This window comes from Manacus vitellinus, unplaced genomic scaffold, assembly GCF_001715985.3.
Source record: "Manacus vitellinus isolate BGI_N305 unplaced genomic scaffold, ASM171598v3 scaffold_33_pilon, whole genome shotgun sequence".
Classification (NCBI taxonomy): domain Eukaryota; kingdom Metazoa; phylum Chordata; class Aves; order Passeriformes; family Pipridae; genus Manacus; species Manacus vitellinus.
In genome coordinates this window covers 4,629,064-4,650,442 of record NW_021940478.1, presented here as the reverse complement: position 1 = coordinate 4,650,442, position 21,379 = coordinate 4,629,064, and the positions used below count along the sequence as shown (strand labels likewise).

The 21,379-nt window shown below is 37.6% G+C and overlaps 1 protein-coding gene across 1 annotated transcript in view; it reads right to left on the bottom strand.

Annotated features, from left to right (window-relative positions):
* LOC103766806 (cadherin-6) overlaps window positions 1–21,379 on the bottom strand; it is a 47,284-nt gene that overhangs the window by 7,918 nt on the left and 17,987 nt on the right. The window contains exons 2-7 of the mRNA XM_008933876.3: window positions 14,580–14,874; window positions 12,992–13,111; window positions 10,826–10,993; window positions 9,105–9,292; window positions 7,530–7,783; window positions 1,673–1,809 (exon numbers count right to left, since the gene is read on the bottom strand). Of these exons, the coding sequence (XP_008932124.1) occupies window positions 1,673–1,809; window positions 7,530–7,783; window positions 9,105–9,292; window positions 10,826–10,993; window positions 12,992–13,111; window positions 14,580–14,874 (1,162 nt within the window). The remainder of the gene's footprint in view (window positions 1–1,672; window positions 1,810–7,529; window positions 7,784–9,104; window positions 9,293–10,825; window positions 10,994–12,991; window positions 13,112–14,579; window positions 14,875–21,379) is intronic.

Here is a 21,379-nt window from a genome sequence, read left to right as displayed (position 1 = left end):
GGAATGGGACTGAAGGTAGCCTTGCTAGAAATTACTGGATTTAGCTAGGAACAATAAGCAGTGGTAATTTCAAGTCTAGTCTCTTGAGACTAAAATTAGTCCTGGATTCCAGAACAGTAGCTGCATTTCAACCAAGGAAATTGCCTTTGGAAGACATCTACCCTCGTTATGCCCAATTTGGTCTAGTAAAGCATACCCCAGGAAGTATCTTGTTGCAGCCTGGAAGGATTCAGCCTAAAGAGAAATGGGAATTAAGACAGAAGCCAGTATCAGACACAAGAGGTTTAGTTGAGAGGGTTTGGCCCAGTAGAAGGTCTGTGCTTAGGGGAGGAAACAAGGAACCAAATGAGATTTTGTATGGATGCTAAGCTGGTTTTCAGACACTATACAATTTTCTATACTTTAGACTATTTCAGCCCTGCTGGGATCAGTGCAAACGTGCTTCCTAAATGTTGCTATTCTTTCCTTTTTAGGTGTTTATTTTTCCCCTCTTCCTCTAGCCAGGGGCTGCCTGTAGTGTACAACTCTTGACCCTAGATCACTCCTTCAAGGATTTAATGGAAACACAAACACCTAACAGTCAGCATTTGGTGTGCTGAAACCCCATACATGGCATTAAAAGGCACAAACTTACAAGAGATGGAGAGAACTGTTAATGCCTTATCATTCCTGTAGGCTCAAGCTCCCTACTCTTTCACATAACCATCTGCTTGCCTCAGTAGCATTGTTTCACATCAGTTTTCAGTTTTGAAAAGACTTACACAATAAAGCAAGCTGGAGTCAAGTACTCTTTAGCTCTTAAGTTACACTCCTCACTGTTCAGCAGGTGATTGAGCCATATACAAATACTCACAACAAAAGAAAGTAGAGCTTACATTGTTTCAGAAAAATGAAAAGCCATTTAGCCTCTGAGTTGCAGAAAGACTTTGTAACACTCACAGAACCGGTGTTTATATTAAATTTATCTACCATTCCGCCATAAACATAGGCACTGTGACTCTGCAAAAGCAAATAGAATTGCATTCCCTAATATTTGAGAACTTGATGTGCTTATAGTTAACGTATTAAAATAAAAATGATTTTTTTAAAGGCCATCTACCATACATGTCCTTATCTTAGATCCCCGGCATTTCTACTTCTAAAATCAACACGACTAGTGTTATCACAAGATCATTAGTTCAGAACAATCCTAAACTAAGTGACAGACTGATTTGTAATTTCAAAAGGATGCACAAGAACTCAAAGGTAGAAATCCTTAAAACTGATTAAGATCTGGGCACCTAGCTCAGCCCAGCCACCTTAGCCTTACTTGAAAACATCCAGTCTGGATGAGACTGAATTCAGCAAAGGAATACAGTTTGGCTTTAAACCATCTTGTTTGCTGCATGCTAGTTTTTGGTTTCAACAACCACAGTGAAAAATGGCTATTACTGATTAGAAAACACAGAACTGTCTTCTTTCCTTCCTGCTCAGCTAAGTTACCTCTTCATGAACCGTGTCCCTAGTAAATACAAAACTGCAGACAAGCTCTTGCAGAGTTACTACTTCTTCATTAGTATTGAGTGGAGTATCCATATAACCTGACATCTGTCCAACCGTGCTTTCCATACACACAGTTAGGAGGCTAAATTCATTACATCAGGGAGAGGAGCTGTATATAGGTTTAACTTACTGATCTCTGCTGCTATTACTGTAATGTTGTGCCACAGCAGTGTTTCCCGGTCAAGAGGTTTTGAAGTGAATATCGAACCATTTCCTGAATTGATGTTGAATACTCTGTCCATATCGGTGTGACGATCTACAGAGTATCTGCAAATACAGAGACACGGGTTAGGGGAATGCTTTCCTTTTAATTTCTATGCTCTTAAACCATTTTCTCAGACTAGACATCAAACATCTAGCAAATGGGGTTTCCTTTTGTTTTCAGCACAGGCTTCAGAGTCTTTATGTATTCGCACAAAGAGCTAATTCTGAGTTACTGGATAATGACACATTGGAGGTTTGATTTAGAAGGTGGAGTATTGTCAGTGAATAAATGAATTGCTGCAGAATTTACATACCTCTGAGAATCATCAAAGCTTTGTTTTTAGTGAGAAATGTGAAGTCTGTGTCCTGAAAGATATGAAGTTTATTTTAAGGCTGAGTTGGCTTTCCCTTTATAAAACTCTCTTTTTATGGTTTGATATCTTAACTGTTCCAAATCATTTCTGATATAAAATTTGACAGTTGAGGTGCATTTCTGCCTCTCACTTCCCAGCATTTAAAAAGGCTGCCCCACCAAACCAAGTCAGCATGGAATAGAGATTCATTATTCCACGGTACATATCACACAAAGGTTTGCTGTAACTCATTAAAACTAACATTCTCAGCCATGCTTGATGGTATCTAGATGTGAAAATGAATGCTAACAAGCTCTGGGGGAGCTCAGAGTCTAAATACAGATTCAAATTTTCAATCTAATCTTTTGCTTTTTCTGCTGAACTGAATGAATCCAAGTTTAAAAGCTGAACTCTCCAGTTCCCAGGAGAGGGTGCTACCACCTTGATCCAAATGCGGTGACTTGGTTTCATCTCTCATGAAGGGAAAATTCTTGCATAAATTATGTTTTGACAGAAATATGTCTCTGATGTTGCCAAAGCAAGAATGCAATTGCATTATGCTGCTCTTGTTTCAAGCCCAAATGTGTGCTCATGTACAATCCAGGACAGAGCCTTAGGAAACCCAGTGTGTACCCCTGGTCTCCTTGCAGGTCATGTCGATGGAGACAAAGGCAGCTACTGCTGTCCCTTGTGTCCAGACAGGGATAACAATAATGGCTGAGCTGGTAAGCATTCAGATGAAAACTGTGCCAGGAAAATGACTGGCAGAGTGTACTGCCACTACAGAACTGAGGGGAATGCAGAGGCTGAAGAAAAATTTCTGTTCCCTGCTCTGCCCTAGGAGCAACTGCAAGACACGTCCTTTATTATGCATGGATTTCCTAGTGCCTGTGCAATGTCTCTTAAATTCTGAGAAAGATCTTGCATGGATGAAGGAGGGAATAGAAGAATCTAGTTGAGACATGATTCTGACAAAAGTTTAAAATTAACTAACTTGCTAATTATCTTGTATCTATTTTTTTTTCTTCCTTGCATATAAAAGAATGGGATATAATGTCCACAGCAGATTAGACAGGTCTTACTTCAAAATAAGTATTTAAGTGCAGCCTACCTTCCTAGACAAAACAATAGAAAGTATTAACTATTTGCACTAAACTGTTTTTCTTTTTCCATCTTAAACTTCTATGGAATAAAGCAAATGACATTTAAAGGTACTAGGACTAGCAAGTTAACTTTTTTTTGCTAGGACTTGCTCAGGCACACCTTGCTAGTTTTTCAGGAGTTCACATTTAGTTTTCATTCCCTGTTGTCACTTTACTGACAATACTGCAATTTTGGCTGCACGAAGTCAGACGTGGTGTCACTAACCTAGTTCCTTTATGCAGCATTATAATGCTACCCTCAGCTTGAAAAGCGTTGCTTCGTCCGAATCTAAATAGCAGATGTGAATTTGTTGACTTGGCTGAAATGTTTGATGAAAACAAGTTTATACAAACTTGTCTGACTAGTTTATATTTTTACAAAGTAAATATTTGATACGGTAAACATTTCATTTTAACTTTCATTCGCTCAGGCTTTGTATGATATTATGTTGGTATTTTGTGAATTCAATTATTTTTCAGATATTCTGCAGCTCATTTCCATATCTTTCAGCTGAAATACTTTGTTATTTCCATTTTGCAGTAAATATAGATTTTCCATTCTTCTTTGAATCAGGATTTTCCATAGATTAGCTGTTCCAGTCAACTGCACTAGCATATTTCAGGTTCTTATTCAGCAAGATATTTAAATAAGCAACTAGCTGTCCACTCATTGGGGTTTTTCTTCTTCAATTTTACTTTCACTCCTGCTTTATATTTTGAATGAACCTGAAATATCTTAATATCTTAGCACTTTTTAATGTCTTAGTGTATTGTGATCACTATCTGCACCTTTTAGAATTTCCCAAATTCAGTATCTGGATAAAAAAAAAAAAAAAAGGTTCTGGACTTCTTCTAGGATTACCAGAGGTGTAACACCGAGTATCTTCTTCTTCAAGATATTAAGAATTTTAAAATGTAAGTATTTGTACAGCCATATGTATATTCAGTCATTTGCACAGTGGACAGTTATACTCATAAAAAAAAAACTCAGCAGAGAACAGTTTCTTAATGAAATGTTAATTTTATTTCTTCATATCCCAAAGAAAATACATACAAGGTCAATGCAGTTAAACTATATTCCAATTATACTATTAAATCTGGTCTAGAAGGATGATTTTAATAAGCTAGACTGTCACTTCTGTTTCTCAGTTTGCATAATCCAGTCTCTTTTGATCAAGACTCTTAATTATGTTGAATTGGTGGCGATTCTGACTTATGGATCATAACCTAGTAAGAATTAAGAAGATAACATCAAACTCATTCTTACATTTATTTAATGAAATTACTCGTGTGTATTTCAGGATTTCAGGATTTCATCCCTTTTAAACTTTGAGGAATTGACAAGCTAGGAAGTTAAAAGGTATCTATGTAGATTAGAGTCTCTTGTTTTAGATAATAGGAAGAAGGTAAGGGTGAAAGAGAGAATATAACACATGCAAATATGTTGTCAGTAAAATACACAAACAAAATTAAGCCTTACATTTGTTTGCAGATCATTTTCATCTGGGACACTTTAGTAAATCAAATCACAGCAGGAAGACAGTTCCAGTGACTGATGAACTTCATTATGCCTCTGAGGAGTTACTATAGCAAAAAAACTCAACTAGCAATTTTAAAAGATCTGATGTACAATACAGCAGTGCCAGTTTTAGCATTGTTTTTTTTTTCAGTATGCAGCAGTTTATATTATTTCTGTGTAGATCAAACACAAGCAGAATGCAAAACTTTTTTTTTTTTTATAACACATCTGGACAGTGGAGTGTTACTCAGGACTGTGTTAATGCCATGACATACAGATGCATATTCAAATATAGCTGGTGTATTTTTGTATTTTTGTATTTTCTCAACATTTTTTTTCCACATTTTCACAGCAAAACTTAATTTATAAGAGATAGACTGATGAAACTTAGCTCTACCAATATAGAGGTCAGGAATGATTATACAGTCTTACAACCAGGGCAGATATCTGCTTCATATTTTGCTGTTGCTTCATTGTCTTCTATGTTCAGAAGCTTGCTGTCTAATGTAACCACAAGTCAGGAAGATTTGTGGGTCAGGAAGGGATGTGTGTGTGAATTTTTCATAATGCATTTTCATAATGATATTGTGAAGGTTTCCTTTAATGGAAGATCAAAGGGGCTTTCATCTAACAGAGTTAGGGCTCAGTTTGTTTTGGAAGAGAAATCTTCACTTGAGTAGAGGAGAAAATGGAAGGTTTTCATTGTAATATCAAGTATCTAAAGATTTTATTTTTAACCTTCAAGAAAAATTGACAAGCAAGTGACAAGTCATATATATACAGTCTAATTGCATCTTCCCTGAAGCTCAGAGTGAAAATCGGATTTAGCATCTCTATTGCATGATAGAAAAAAGAATTACCTTGTCAAAAAGATGCAGACTCAACCCATGCCCCTAAATTCTAGCAGATACCCAAGATATTAGCACCATAAAATTACATTTATTGCAGGTTAACACCTCTCAGGCTACTGCTCTCTGCTGATTTCCTTCCCCTCTGATTTTCACATTTCTTCTTGCTGTGTTTATTTCTACTACTCTAACCTCTTTCTCATTTTTATTTTACTTTTCCTTGTACTTTGCTGTTGCATATTATTAAAGTAAAAAGAAAACAAGCTTTCTGCTGCACTGCATCAGTTTTGACACTTCTGCTAAATTTTGCTCAATAACTATGTGATACTTTAATATGCAAAGTACCTATACTGTATTAAAGAACTGCCCTTTGAAAGTTAGGTAAGTTTTAGCACACACATTCAATTAATAGCAAAGAGCCGGTAGGCAGTACTCAACAATGAACAGCATAATCCCTATCCACTGTAAATCACTTATAATTAGGAGCTGGCGCTGGTGTGAAATGCAAATGGTTGCAGTTATCACCACAGGGAAGCACCCCCCTTACTCTCCAGTGCCATTAGATATAAAAAAGTAGGTTCCTATGAAGCCTGCAAGGGGCCTAGGTGTCACCCCAAACAATTTTTCATCTTCATGCTAGCATGCCCATGAAAACATGCTATAGAACCTGTTTATTCTGTCCCTGGGCTTCACCAAAGTCCGCAAAACATTATGCTACTCTCTAAGTGACTATGCTCTGCTGGCCCAGAACACCATATAACAGTTGCATGTCATAATATAAATGAAAGAAAGCCTTAATTAAACTTAGAAGGCTTAGTCTTGAACAGGAACTTGTGTAGGGCATGCCATGCGAACTGAAGATAATGAGAGTTTCTGCAGAAACATTTTAGATTTAGCTTCTTCATCTAGAAAATTAAGATTATAATATGTACCCCTCTCACAAGATGAACTAAGAGCTTAAAACTTACTCATGCCTCACAAATATAGTAAGATATCTTGATGAAAGATAGTTGTTTGCAGAAGTGGACTGGATTTTTATTAAACCTGCATTGTTCTATTTTGATCTAAAGACTACTATCGCATTTCCAAGGTGCCTAGCCAGAGACATGCTGAAAATTGACCTGAATTTAATATTGTTGTACTTCTCATTTCCTCCTCTCACTGCCTTGTCAGTAGCAATGAACTTTAAATAAAGCACACAACTATTTAAAAGTTCTTTTATACTCTATCCAATATGATTTAAGTATTCCAGCATATATTGAAACAATGTACCACTTAATTTACGAAAAACGAAGGCTTAGGTTTAGCTACTCCAGCCTTAACGTTTCCTCCACTACCTTTAAGACTAGTTTATTGATTCATGGCAAGTGTAATTTACAAAGTTCATGAGAATGACTCTTTATCTTATTAGCCTTACACTGATACAGGTGAGATCAGAGCCTGTGTGTGCACATGAACTGATTTTGAGGCATTTCTACTTGTAGTTTAGAGGAGATAACTCTGACCTCTGTTCAGCAGGTCTGGACAGATGGAAGAAGAAAAGGCTGCTGAATCACCCCCCTGTCACGTAGCCAAGAGGATGCACTTCACTGCACTGGAAAATGTTAAAGGTGGAAGAACAACACTAACATCTTCTTAGTGCTCTTTTTGCAGTAAACTCTTTCATGGTAGAAATAACAACAGACATTAGTTACTGAAGAGATTAGGATGTAATTCAAGATGCAAAGGCCATGCAAACACAATCACACATAACGACATATGCTCAAGCGTGAGAGATTATTTACCATCTACAATACTCCATATTGAAGCATGCCCTACAATTCACATTGTGAGAAGTGATTTTTTTTGTGGTGCTGACATGATAGGAGCAAAATTAACGCTGTAAAAAGTTTACGGACAAGCTGAAATAGTATATGCTTACTTGACAGGGTTCCTGGCAGCATCTGGATCCTGAGCAGTTACTGTTCCTATTACACTGTTTATTGGAACATCTTCTTTCACTTCCATTATGTATGCTGGTCTGCTGAACACAGGGGGTTCATCTACATCCTCCACTTGAATTCTGACTGTAGCTGAGTCCTTGAATGGCCCCAAGTACAGGAATCGAGGGTCTACGTGAGTATTTGCAGCTTCCACTTTGAGAATATATAAGTTTTTATTTTCGAAATCCAATGCCTGGCAAGAAAAAAAAAAAGGTGTGAGAAGTCTGTGGGTATTGCTGTGGCTTGCAGCTAGATGAGCCAAATGAATGGTGGGAAGTCATGGAGAGGTTTGAGCTAGATAACAAGAGCCTGAACTGGAATTAAAATGCTAACAGGAATGAGAACGAAAGGGCTCTATGCCACTGATGATATAATAAGAAAAAAAATTCAAGAAATTCTATGCCTGGAACTCCTAAACACCAATTAGTCTTCTCAAATAACGTTAACTCTTTATGCCTGTTATTCTGTCATTTTTGGCATTTTGATGATTTCTTTTCTATCCCTTGCCTATAAAGCAGCACACACCAAAGGAGGGAAGTTTTTCTAGGTATTGCTTGTTTAGATATTGGCATTCCATCACTGAAACGAAACACTGTGACATCTAGTGTCTGGATATCCAGGACCACCCATCAAGTCAAACACGATTTCATGATTGGCTATGACTATATCACACTGTTAAATGTATGAAGAAGCAGCATTTAGCAACTCTTTGCCACTGTACTTGGAGAAATGTGGAGAGGGAGTAGTCACCCCATTTTTCCATTGTATTGTAGAGGATTCACAGCTTCTGTCAGCAACAGACAGAAATGCAAATGGAGTTAGACTGATATCATAATCAGACCCTGGAAGGCATCTCCTAAAAAACAAGTAATGACAGGTGTCGTACTGATATCAACAAGCAAGTGCATCTTTGGAAAATCTACACAATGTCTATCTAGTGATGACTGAACCTGAACTGATGAAGGATGATATCTGTAACCTTATCAAGTTTGCCTGATAGCCCACTGTAAACAATATTTCTCAAACCTTTTCTGACAGCCAATGTGCAATGTAGTAGATGATGTCCACTATGATCTAGCAAGACGCTGTGATTTTTTTTTCTAAAGCAAAAACACGCTGATAGATTTATTAATTACATTTTTACAAAATGTGAGTCAGAAGAAACTTGTCTATGTACTTTAATGTATTATAGCTATACAATTCAACATCCTCTGATAATGCAAAATAGGCAATATGATACTGATTATTTCTGTGTTCTTAGCACTTTCTGCTAAGTGAGTAAATCCTTTAAGCATCACAGAGAGAAAATCACAGCTTGATGGTGGTGCTTCCTTGAGTTTTTCTGTGGATAAGTTCAGGCTGTATAATTTTTTCTCAGTCCCACCCCACTCCTTAGCTTATTTACTCTCTCAGCTCCTTCAAAGTATGTGCATTGGGGCTTAGTAAGGGAAGTATAAGAGGAAGGATACCAATTGCTCGCATAAAAGAAACTTTACATGTGTTAAGATATTTACCTTTTTCACAGTTATAATTCCTTCCTGTGTGTCCTTGTCTGTGGTAATTCCAAACATGTCATATCCGTCCCCTTCAGTGATGCTGTATTCAATCTCTGCATTTTCATCCATGTCAGCATCATTGGCTTTTATCCTGCCAACTGGTGAGTCTAGTGGCATAGACTCGGGAGCTCTGAATTGATATGTGCCTACAGCAGACAGAGAAGGAAATTTTGTTAGTCAGTCTCATGGTACTTTGGACACCATCTCTCAGCCCACTGTCCATACTGGGCATGCACAGGTGAGTTAGCGAGTCATTGTGTCTTCAAGCCTTCCTGGGGCAAAAGCCTTCACCTTCTGCCATACTTTCAGGTGGATAAAAGTAACTTATTTCTCTATCTGTTTTCTAATACGGAGGATGGGCATTTTACTTTACTAGAAACATGTAATTTTAGCAACATATGTCCCTTTCAAAACATTCTCATGGTCTCTGTGGACCATATCAGAACTGTATATGAAAAACGTCTCGAGGCCAAAGGACAAATATTAAGAACTGTGAGAGGCCAGTGCAGCTTAGTAACAGTAAAGCTGAATCCAGCTCAAATGCCTATTAAAAATATGCTACATTGAATTTTTGTCTGCAAAAAAGGCTACTTGTGGAATGTTGGCATTATGAAGCTGTATCTTTGGTTTTTATATTGAAGACATTTATGTCCAGAGATGTATAATTAACTCATTGGGGTCAGAGTGTTATATTTCTTCTTAAGTTGCTCTAATTTAAATGGAAACTCTTTGCCCACAGCTAAGAACAGAGTTTGAACTTAAATGACAAGTTGCTTCCAATAACTTTCCCAGTGACTTAACTGCCAAAGCTTGCTGATTTGTCTGATAGGATCTGCAATTATTTTCTCTAACAGCTGCTCTTGACTTTGACACACACTGACACTGTGATACAGACACATCATACAGAGAGCAGTGGTTAGAAAACACAAAACAAGAAGAAAAAGAGAAAGAGTAAGAAGGAAGGAAGTAAAGAGAGGGAAAGAGAAGTGGATGAAAGCTGAATCACTTTGAATTACTTATAGCCATGAATGGCCACTAACAGAAATTACTTTCTAGGAGAGCTTGCTCAACTGATTCCCATAAATATCACACAGATAAGTACCAAACTATTTGAGACAGGGGAAGTAAAATAGGCAGGAATACCTAGTGTATTTATGTACATGCTTTTGTTTCTGTATGCAAAGAATATAAGAAAATCCATTGAAGCAAATGCTTTCTGGTCGTAAATATTTATTTTTTATGTAATTGCTTTTGGGATATTTTTGCATAATTAAATAAATATATTTCAAAACTTAAATACATTAGTTTACAACAGAAATCTTAAAATGTGATCAACCACAACGTCTGAAAGAAATAACAGTGAACAAGAAATACGGACTGTGTTGATCACAGCTCTTTAATAAGTAGAAAAAACAGAAGTTGTTTCTGCACAATAATTCACCTCTCAAACTGCCCACTGCAGTGAAGTAAAAATATTAAATATTTGTTTCCCAGTCGTTGCAATTGAGCTTAGCATGATGCTATTGCTTACTCATGTGCTCTTTTTTGCCTTCCTAAAGAAAGTTTGATACTCAGTAAGTCCACAATAGAAGAAACAATATCTAAGGTGAAGAAAAACCAAAACAAGAACAATTTTTCTCCATGTTACTGATACAACACAGAATGTAAATATCCCATACTCTGGGGGAAGCGAGGTGGATTGTCATTTACGTCAGTCAACGTGATGTTCACAGTGGTGGTTCCCGATAATCCGCCCATCTGGCCTCCCATGTCTTTAGCCTGGATGACCACTTGGTACTGCTCTCTATTTTCACGGTCCATGTTTAGCAAAGCAGTTTTAATAATGCCTGAAAACATGAAAATTAAAGAGCGGGGAGGTCACACGTAAGGTACTGACTTTGATGGAAATTCTTATTAAAAAAACCTCTACAGTCTAAAAAACAAAACAATCTCTTTGTAATAAGTAAACTTTGCCCAGTACAAATATTTACTGTTATGAGATGGTTCATTAAATTACAGATTTGTCATGTCACATCTTAGGCTACTGCCTATGTGACAGACACAATATTAGTGGCATCCCCAGAAAGATGTTCTACATATTTGCAAGCTATTTATTTTACATAACTATTTACCCTCTTTCAGTTTCATGCTAAAGTCTCTCACTGAACTGGAAAAAGGCTCTTTGTTCATTATAATGTGCTCCATCATTTCTCTCCAGTTCTGTCAATATTTTTATTTTGACAGATATGGTAAAAAAAAAAAAGAAAATCTAATTTTAATAAGATACCATTAAAGAGTGCAACAACATTAAATGGAAGAAGAGAAATTAATTAAGAAAATTATGAGCATCCAAACATGTCTGAGTGTATATATTTTTATTTATACATTGATTAGAATGATTTGCCAGTCGCTTCCTTCTTCAAAAGCCAATTCCTATTGAAATTCAATCATTCAGATTTACCACGAAGCAAAATGTTTGCATTCTCACTGGATCTCTTAAGGTAAGAACTGACTCCTTTGTAGGCAAAAGGAGTGAAATTCAAGTATTGAAATCCATGACAAAATTCACAGTGACTTTGACAGAGACTTATTTCACTCTAGGAGTTCTGAAATTGATTTCCATGGCAGGAAGATCAAGACTGCGGTTTACTTGGCTTCCCAGGCCCCATACAAACCTCATGCTAAAAGATTATTACTGGTGAACTCTCAGCCACCTCATCCTTCTTATAACTCTAGAAGAGGATATAGTGTAGTGTCCAAGTCAGAATCTGAGTGCATCAGTGTAAAAATCCTGGCTTGTATTATCTAATACCTTATGCTTGAAGGGAAGCTCCTTTTCATCTTGGCTCTCACTTCTTTCAGAATTGTGTACACTTTTTCATCTCAGGTTTCAGTTTGAGACATGTAATCTCTCCCTCCTTTTCCCTGACTGAGTCTCTACAATTTAAGATAGGCACCAATGCTAAAATCTGATTAATTGTCTGTGATAATCTATTTCTTTCCTGTAAGGATGCTAAGGAGAATCGATTTCTCTAGCTTCCAGCAACCTAACACAGTGGATATTCCCAGTGAAGGAGTTTCTTGAGATCTCGTTTCTCTCCAGAAAATTTTGTTATAAAGCTATGTAGTCAGAGAGTAAATGGTAGAGCAGATCCAGTCAGTTAGAATGCATGTGTTTTACATGCACAGATTCTAAAGCTGTTATTCAGACCATTAAATATTCCAGTCACTGTCTGTAATTTAAACATCCTCCAAAAACAGAACTCAGAACTTTGGGATTCTATTTGTGATCTTCTAGTTTAGCGCAACAGTCAATTTTACCTCTTCTATCATTATTCTTAATTAAGATTTCTTTCATAAAATTAGCATTAAAGTGATATGTTGCAGATGTACAGAAATTATAATTACTTTAAACAAGTTTTGAAGAAGCAGAAGGAGAAAAAAACCTCACCTGAACAAATCCTCAGTCTTAATTTAGCCATTATGAAGATCTATGAGGAATTAGCACTTTTTTCCACACCCACCTGTTCCTTGTTTTCATCTAAAAGCCAAATTGTTTGGTTTAATTTAAACATCCACAGCAGTCTCTGTACCCACTGCTTGTTAAAAATGATTGAAAACTGGTTCACATCCAATACTAATTGTATTTATTAGACTTTGCTGGTAAGATTAAAATAACGTAGGTGTCATGTTTACAGATGTATCGCTCTATTAAGTTTGTCAGATTTTGCACTGAGTAAGATGTAATCTCTTCGAAGTTTTTTTTCTATTATATCCTAGCTTGGCTTAGCATGTCATTTTGAATTACAGACATTGTCACAGTGTGACAGATAAGGTCCCCTGACCTGTTTCAGATTCGACAGAGAAATATGGTTGTCCCTGGAGAATGCTGTAGACAACTTTAGCACTGTTCCCATATGTAGGATCATCAGCATCAGTTGCGGTGACCTGCACAACAAAGGTACCTGTAACGAAAAATTAAAGGAAATAAAATGAATAGGGTTTTTTTCATGGTCAAGACAGTTATGACATAGAAAAAAAAAATTATTCAGGTTCAGGTCAGACTTGTGGCAAGAAGTTAGAGACATTCTTATTTTTTGAAGTTTCTCTGTTCATAAAGGACAGTCCCAAAATGATAGCTCTCAAACCCAAAATGATAGTTGTCTTATTCTCAACTCATTAAAACACAGTTATTGATTGGATATACAGATCCTTCATGGTGTTTCTTGTGAAGGAAGCAGAAACGCACCTTTCTCCAAATATTGAAAGCATTTCGAATTTGAATTTAGGTCAAGAATATACTTTTGCAAATTTACTCACACTTGTAAGGTATTTGATATAGGAATGTAAATCTCTTTTTTCATGTGTCTTCGAGAGAACGAAATGGTGTTGAATCCTAGGCAAAGTGTTAAGAAACATAAAAATTTAGCTTAGATTTTGGCATTTAAACCCATTTGTGAATAAAGTATTCACTTCCCACATCAAAATGTGAATACTGTGTTCTCACTTCATCAGATGAGGTTTCATCCATGTGACAAGTCCCATGAATGAGAGGAGAGAGTATGCCCCAAAGTCTTTATTTTCATATTGCTTGAACTTTATTTTAATCTCATTCTTGATCATGATTAATTAATGCTTCTCTCCCTGGACATTATTTCAGATTAGAAATGTGCTTCTTGCAATTCAACCATCCATTGCTCCCTGACAAAGAAATCAAACTGCCCTCCCTAAGAATCAGAGACAAAGAATCAAAATCTGTCGACTTCTCAGGAAAAGATCCCATCTTAAAACCATATTTTATTTTCTTGATTGATTCTTACAGCTCAATACATTTTAAATCAGTAGAAAGATTTCAGTGGACTTCGAAGGACTTTGGAGCTCTTTTCTTTTGCAAGAGAAGAGCAACAAAGGGCAGAGGAAATTAATGGCATATCTCAGAATCAGTGATGAGTTGACTTGGGTTACAGTTTTTACTCCTGAAATGTGTACAACCCCTTCTGTACATGCTCTTTTCCATTTTGTTTACTTTCCTGAACTAAAGAAGGATTGCTGAACAGATCTAGGAGTGGTATTGACACAGGTGACCACAGATTACCATATTATTACACTTTTACTAAATCATGTTAACAAAGCTTATTGAACTCTAAGAGTGTCATGTAACTCAGCTCTGAAGCTAAAGTAGATGATATTAACTTGCATTTTTTGTGGTACAACAGAGGGAGCATGTTTCACTCAGCTGACACCTCTGATTCCAGCAAACTGGTGTCACTATCTTCCTGGAGTTAGATTTTTTTTTTAAACATCTGAGGTGCTTTTACTCCAGACTCAAACAGCAGATGTCTGTATTCAGTGCCTGTAAACTTTGGGCCCTTCATTAACTCCACAGAAAGAACCCAGACCAGACACCGAAATCAGTTATTAGTTAGCACCTACCAACATCTGACATCTCAGGAATGCTGGCATTGTAAACGTCCTTTGTAAACATTGGCTCATTGTCATTGATATCATGGATCTTAATGATGAACTCAGATTCTGGTTCCACTGGTCTTCCAGTCCTTCTGTTTACAGCCTGGGCACGGAGTATATATACAGGCTTTTCTTCCCTGTCTAGTCTCTTTGTAGCCTGGATGTCACCAGTGTTTTCGTTGATAATGAAGAGGTCTCCTGCTCCATCTCCAGAAAGGATGTATTTAAGTGATCCATCTCCTTTATCCTGGTCTGAATGCAGCTGGTGGTGAAATGGGAATAAATAAAAAGAAAGGAAAATAAATAATTGGGACACAATTCCAGATACTTTAACTGATATCATGATACATGCTTTACTATTATTAATACTCAGCCAAAAGTCTGTACACTGCTTTTGGGAAAAGAGTTGATATCACAGCAGAAGCAGTGAACAGATGGAGTTGTGTCTTGATGTCAGAATTGAAATGGTCTGCAACATTATAAGAAATTGCCCAAGGAGAACCATGAACTGAAGCTGCAGACCATCTTCCCAATCTAAATATACATCAATTAATTCTAAATGCTAGTGGCCTAGGTGAAATCGTAGAAGTATGTAGAGCAATGAGATCCTACAGTGGAAAACCAGTGGATTCAGGAATTGCAGTAAGCAAAAAATTAGAAAGTGTCCAGTCAAGCCACTTCTTGAGTTTAAATTTTGGATGCACAATAAAATGACATACTAAATACATACACAAATAGCAGATAAATACATGCATTCACAGATGTGGCAAACTAAGGGCAGAGGCAGGCAGGCATACTAGACCATTACAGCACTGGAAGGGAAGAGATCAGTAACTCTACCCAAAGGGACATGGACCCAACTGAAACTTGGTGGGAAAAAGGGAAAGAGGAGAATAATGGTAATTAGCATACAAAGCATGAACTGCCCAAACCATCATATTTTTTTCACAGAAGATTTCCACATCTCTTGAAATGCTGTTTACTATACACAAAAGGTGTAACTGACTAAATCACACCCTTATGGGTGTTCCTTTGATAAAGGTTTATTTATTCTCCCAGTGTTAAAATCAAGGCTAGTTACATTAGAGAAAATAAAAATTTAAAAAATGAAATATTAAAATGGCTTTTGAAATCAGAGCATAAGCGATAAAATTAATGGGAAAAAAATCTGTTAGGTAGCAAGATTCCTGGAAATTATTTCTCTCACAGTGAAGATATTTTTATGAGTCAGAAGAGCTGGACCTTCTCAACCAGCTCTGTGCTTCTCTTTTCCTCAATAAAAGTTAGAAAAAAATCCCTAGCTGACTGTGTGGCAAAGTACTTAGCATTGCTGGATAGCATGCTTTGTAGAACAGAAAGATTTGTAGATTGAAAGAATCTTGGCATAGACTTCACCAGTGTCTGGCTATGCCCCTACCATGCTGGAATGGCAGCCTCCAGCATTAGCTTATGGTCAGCGTTTTGGGGTTCCTTCAACGTTCTGCCCAGATCAGAAACCTACTGCCAACCCACTTGAGGGCACTGTGCTCCACTCTACCTATGCCTATGACCCCTGGAGAAAGCATGCTTCATGCAACAGGTTTGCCTCTAAGGGCAAAACACTCTGTCACCACACATACCCAAACTGTCCAATAATACAAAATATCATAACTATAGCATGGTTAATCATTAGCAGACATGCTGAAGCACTCTTCATAATTTCCTTCAGGGAGAAAATGGGTATTCTGTGTAATTTTGCACGGAGCCCTTTTTCTTGATAATAAGAATACCAGTAAGTAGCTTCTACGTAGCATTTTTCCTAAGCAGATTTAACAACCCTTCACAAAATCAGTCAATACCATTTGCTCTGCTTTTAGGACAACAAAGCACAGTTTCCCAGAAGGCTAGTCTTGAAATTTGGAATAGAGTTTAGGTCTCCTGAGTCCTATTCAGCTGGCCAATTCCCTCGGCCATGAGGCCTAGAGGAATTATTTATTAGACACAACCTCAGACTCTAAAAAACATCTATCAGCTTGTTAAGAAGTTAGACTAGAAGTCTACTGCAGGAAGTAATTTCAACAGACTGTTTGCTAGAAGTTTTCTCAAAGGCAACCTGCAAGAGAAAGGCATGAAAATAACTTTGTCTTTAAAATTGTGTATTTTTATGATTGTTTCACATCAAAAATTCAACTTTTGTTTGCCTTGAAAGCCTTTTTAACTTTGTATCATACTGGGACAAAACCAGCCCTCAGTAACAGACTATCATTAATTCATATGAATCATGGAATAGTGCTGTTTTGAGACTTGGTACAGGCTGAACTCCTAAGCTCATTTTTATCATCATTTTAATTAAACTTAATTTCAATGAACAAAGCAGCAAAAAAAAGGTCAGCATAGAAAAAGTGTTGGAACCACTTGAATAGTCCACCATAACATTCTTTACCTAGCCCAGGCCACCTAAAGAGCTAAAAATGGAAACCTGTAGGATTTTTTCACATCAATTGTTTATGAAATTTCCACTCCTCCTCCACAATTAATTCACCTGTGTAAGACTCATTATGACTCAGGACATCAAAACATATCTCGGTGTCATCAATATTGAGAATGAGGATCTGGTCTTCATCTAAGGTTCAACCTCTAGACCTCCAGTTAAACCACTAACTTTTGAAAATAAACATTCCCCCTGACAAGATCCTTTCCAACTTTGATATCTTTAGTTTTACAGCCTTCCTAAGACATGATAGAACAAACTAAGGGATCAGTTAGGTAGGCTGTATGTGGATTATTTACTGTGAGAGTGAGACTATGTCCTACATACCCATGTACAGAGCTAAGGCTGGCTGAATGCCTGTTCTTCAAACCAATGACAAACTTACAGTGTGTCACCAGGTGTGGCCTCGTGAATCTGGTTCACAAAGGGTCTAAAAAAGTGTGACTAAAACCTGTTTGATTTCAGCAAAAGATAGGAGATAATAAGACAGTTGTCACCCTAAGGGGATAGACTTCTATCACACCACGATCAGCATCAACTGCTTAACTGCTGGGCTAATAGTTTGGATTTTGTTCCCTTTTATTCAGAAAAAAAATTTTATATATTAGAAAAAAGCCAAACAGATCTCTGCAAAAGTTTCTTATACATAAATATGCAACATTCACTTATGAGGAAAACATTCAAAAAAAAGATTTATTATTTCATATTACATTATCTGTCCTTGACTGTTTGCTTGGTAGAAAAGTTTTATCCAGGCAAAGTTTTATCCAATCTTCTGTTTTATTTTTCCTTAAAAATTTATTTTGGAAGCAATGTGTTGCTTGTGTGACCTATATGAAGAGAGAAATTGCTACTGTAATCAGGTTAAAAAGAAATAAATTGGGAATAAAACTAAAGGACAAAAAGAATGGTGCAAATTGAGCCAAAAGGAAGGCCTGGAGGCAAGATGTGCTTTAAAGTACAGGGGTTTTGTATATAGAAACACCATTGTGAGGTTATGAGGATGAAATGAATGGTAATAACAACCCCATTTTCCTTTAAGTTGAAGTTATTTTTCACTACCCAGACAACTCATTGCAAAGAAAGTGATGAGGTACGTGCATAAATTATACTGCAGACGCTTTTAGCAGGGCTGATGCTAGCCAATACACGAAATTATAGCTTCACTCTGTGTACTAACCTGTGTTGCAGAAGAGGGTCCATTATCCTATGCATAAAGTTAGTCAAATAAAAGGATCATGGCAGATAGTCATGGGATAGAATAAAAATGTTTGGGACACAGAGCTCGTGTCATCTGGGCTGTATCATATTACCAGTCCTCAAGACAAAGATTTTAGGACTCCCCATTAAGACAGATTTTATACTTCCATAGGAACTGTGTTACTCAATACCATTCATTTCAATCAGTGGCTGAACTGAGTAATACCCCAAAGGTAAGCAAAATTGTGAAGAACTAAGTCTATGAAATAAAAAGTAAATGCATCACCAATCGCACTGTATTAATATTATAGTAAATTGATTCATTCAGAATCTAATCTGAACACTCTTGTGACATTGTCCATCAATCACTGGCTAAGGCTGAGGATGAATTAAAGATTTTACTATGCCCTAGGCATACTTTTACTCGGTTTAATACCACTGTTAAGTGAACCATCTGGTTTGCTTTTAATGACTTACAGTCAGATAAAAACTCTCTAGCCTTTTTCTTTCTTCTGCCTCTCCCAAATGTTCCAGCCCAAGCCATTCAAATACATTTGTCTGGATGTGGGGAAGGTTTCATTCCTCCTGAAGGAAGAGGCATTTAAAGAGCACACAGGGCTGTAGCATTAGCTGCTTCTACTGGACATTCTGCTTGTTGTCATATACTTAATTACTTTAAAATGAGACCTGGTTGTTTTTTGGTTTGGGGTTTTTTTTCAAATTAACCACAATCTGGAGTAGCCTTGTTTCCTGTAGAATCTCTGGAGCACCCTCCAAAATCTCCAAGGGTGGTGGCAATGGCGTGTCTTCAGCACGACAACAAGGAAAAGGCAAGTGATATCCATGCTCAAAGTATTTGTATACAAACATTTTTTTAAAATTTATTTCTGGAGTGAATATATCAACAGCATGTGTGTTCACCACGACTAGATATCATTGCTTTATTTTAAAGTGACGTTCCAGAAAAATTTTACTGGGGTTTTAAAAATTAAGTTGGACCCATTCTACACACTCAGGAATTACTTCAGCAGAGAATTCATATAGGAAGAATTTAAGTGGATGTTTCATGTGCTTTTGCAATAAGACTATAAACTGACATGGCGTGGGGGATAGCATCTGCCCAGGGGGGTGATGGCAGGGCCTGTCCCATGGCCTGCCCACTGCCCCAGACAGGAGCAGGGCACCCCCGGTTGACCGGGGCAGCCCCAGTCCTGGGTATCAGGTGCCTCCTGGGAATGGTAATGGCTGGGCAGGGCTGTTGGGAGCTGGAGACCCGCCCTGTTGTTGTGTTTCCTTCTGGGGCAGGGGCTGCTGACCCCATGGGGCTGACATGGGGTCCTGGGCTGTGGGCAGATGGACAGGGACAGTCAGGGCTAGGTGGTGCCCTCAGGGCCCTTTTCTAACTATGGTAAATTCAACTTGAGATGAAACTGTATGAAACAGCAGTGCAAACTGTATTATAAAAGTGAGATCCCATATGTTTTAATAGGTTAAGACTAACCATAAACTTTTTTTTTGTGTTTAAATGAAATACACTAGAGAGAAGTGGCTTTCTAGCATGGATATTTGTAACAAGGTTGTACCGAAAATGTACTTTTACAGCTGTGGTAATTAAATTCCAAAAAATTGAAATTGCAGGCTGTGGATATTCTCTCCAGAATTAAATAACACTCCTCCTCTACCTCACTCTGTAACACTGATTTAAACAGCAGTTAATGTCATCTAGGAAGTGGCTTTAGGTTATGAAAGACTGTTGTAAATTGCAGTTTAGCTCCCACTAATGTCATATTGCATATATGATACCTTGCAATTTGGTGGGTAAAATGGTTTTTCATTCACCCTACCGACCAAGTTTCCTTTCCTTTTGTGACTATTACATGCTAGTCACTGAATTTCAGAGCAGTTACTGAACTTCTGCGAAGACCAAAGTCAACTGACCTTGGGATGTACACATTGAAGCATCAACCTACAATTATTCACAAATAAACTGTCTCTTGCATTTTATTATTTGTTTGTATTTATAAGAGGGACTTGATATTCTGGAGTTGCTGTGGTCACATTTTTGTCTCCTAACACAATAATGAAATTGGCATCAATTATTAAAATAGTAAGCACGCAGTTGGTAGGTTGCTAACAAAGATAATCATGGTTTTACTCCTGGCAGTATCATAGAACACGATTTTGCTCCAAATTTTATATATCCAAACACCAGAATCCTGTCTAGTAATGAACAAATTCAACCACTTGTACCCTTTGAGGTTACACAGTGCAATGCTAAAGCATTCAGAAAAAACAAAGCACTCAAAATGAGACTGCTAATACTGTAATAGTAAGAGTAATAACAATCTTGCACTCTTCACTGGCTCTCCTGGTGGTCTGTACCCCTACAGCATCAACCAACCCCTCAATTACTATAACAATCAGCACCGATAATATCATCAAATAATTAGCACCAAAGTTTTCGTTCTACTTGGTAACTCTGTGTTAAAAGGAAAATGTCACTGGTTTGGTACATTAGGTAATAAGTATTTATATTTATTTTGCTTGAGTTTAAATACAGGCTTCTTTCTAATGCACAAAAAATACCGCCAAAACACTATATATGTGTCCCATATACCTACATATACACACAATATTTCATGCATCATCAGGGCAAACACCTTGTCACGGTTTGAGATGGGCGCCCCTGGGAGTCGGGGGCTCAGAGGTGATTGGGTGCCAGGGCAGGGTTCCCTGGAGAGCCGATTGTCTTGTTCACTTCTGCTAAAAATCATACACACACAGCACCAGGAGCTGTTGGCAGTTCCTGTTGGTGTCTGCTGCGTGTAGGTGTAGGAGGCCAGGGGGTGGCTGGGCTCCTTCTTCCCCCACTCCGGGGGTGGGGGAGCCCTGCGGCCCCCCAGCTCTGCCTAGGCCAGAGTTAGAGACAGCATTTGGAGTGAGTGTTTGTGAGGGACGTGACCCACAGCACCTGAGGTAAGAGGAGAGAGGCAGGCCCTGCAGCCAAGCACTCTTCCTCCCCCCTTTCTGCAGTTAAGCTGTGGAGAGGGGGCTTTTCCTTCCCTCCACTGTAAAGTGCAGGAGAGGCTCAGCATTT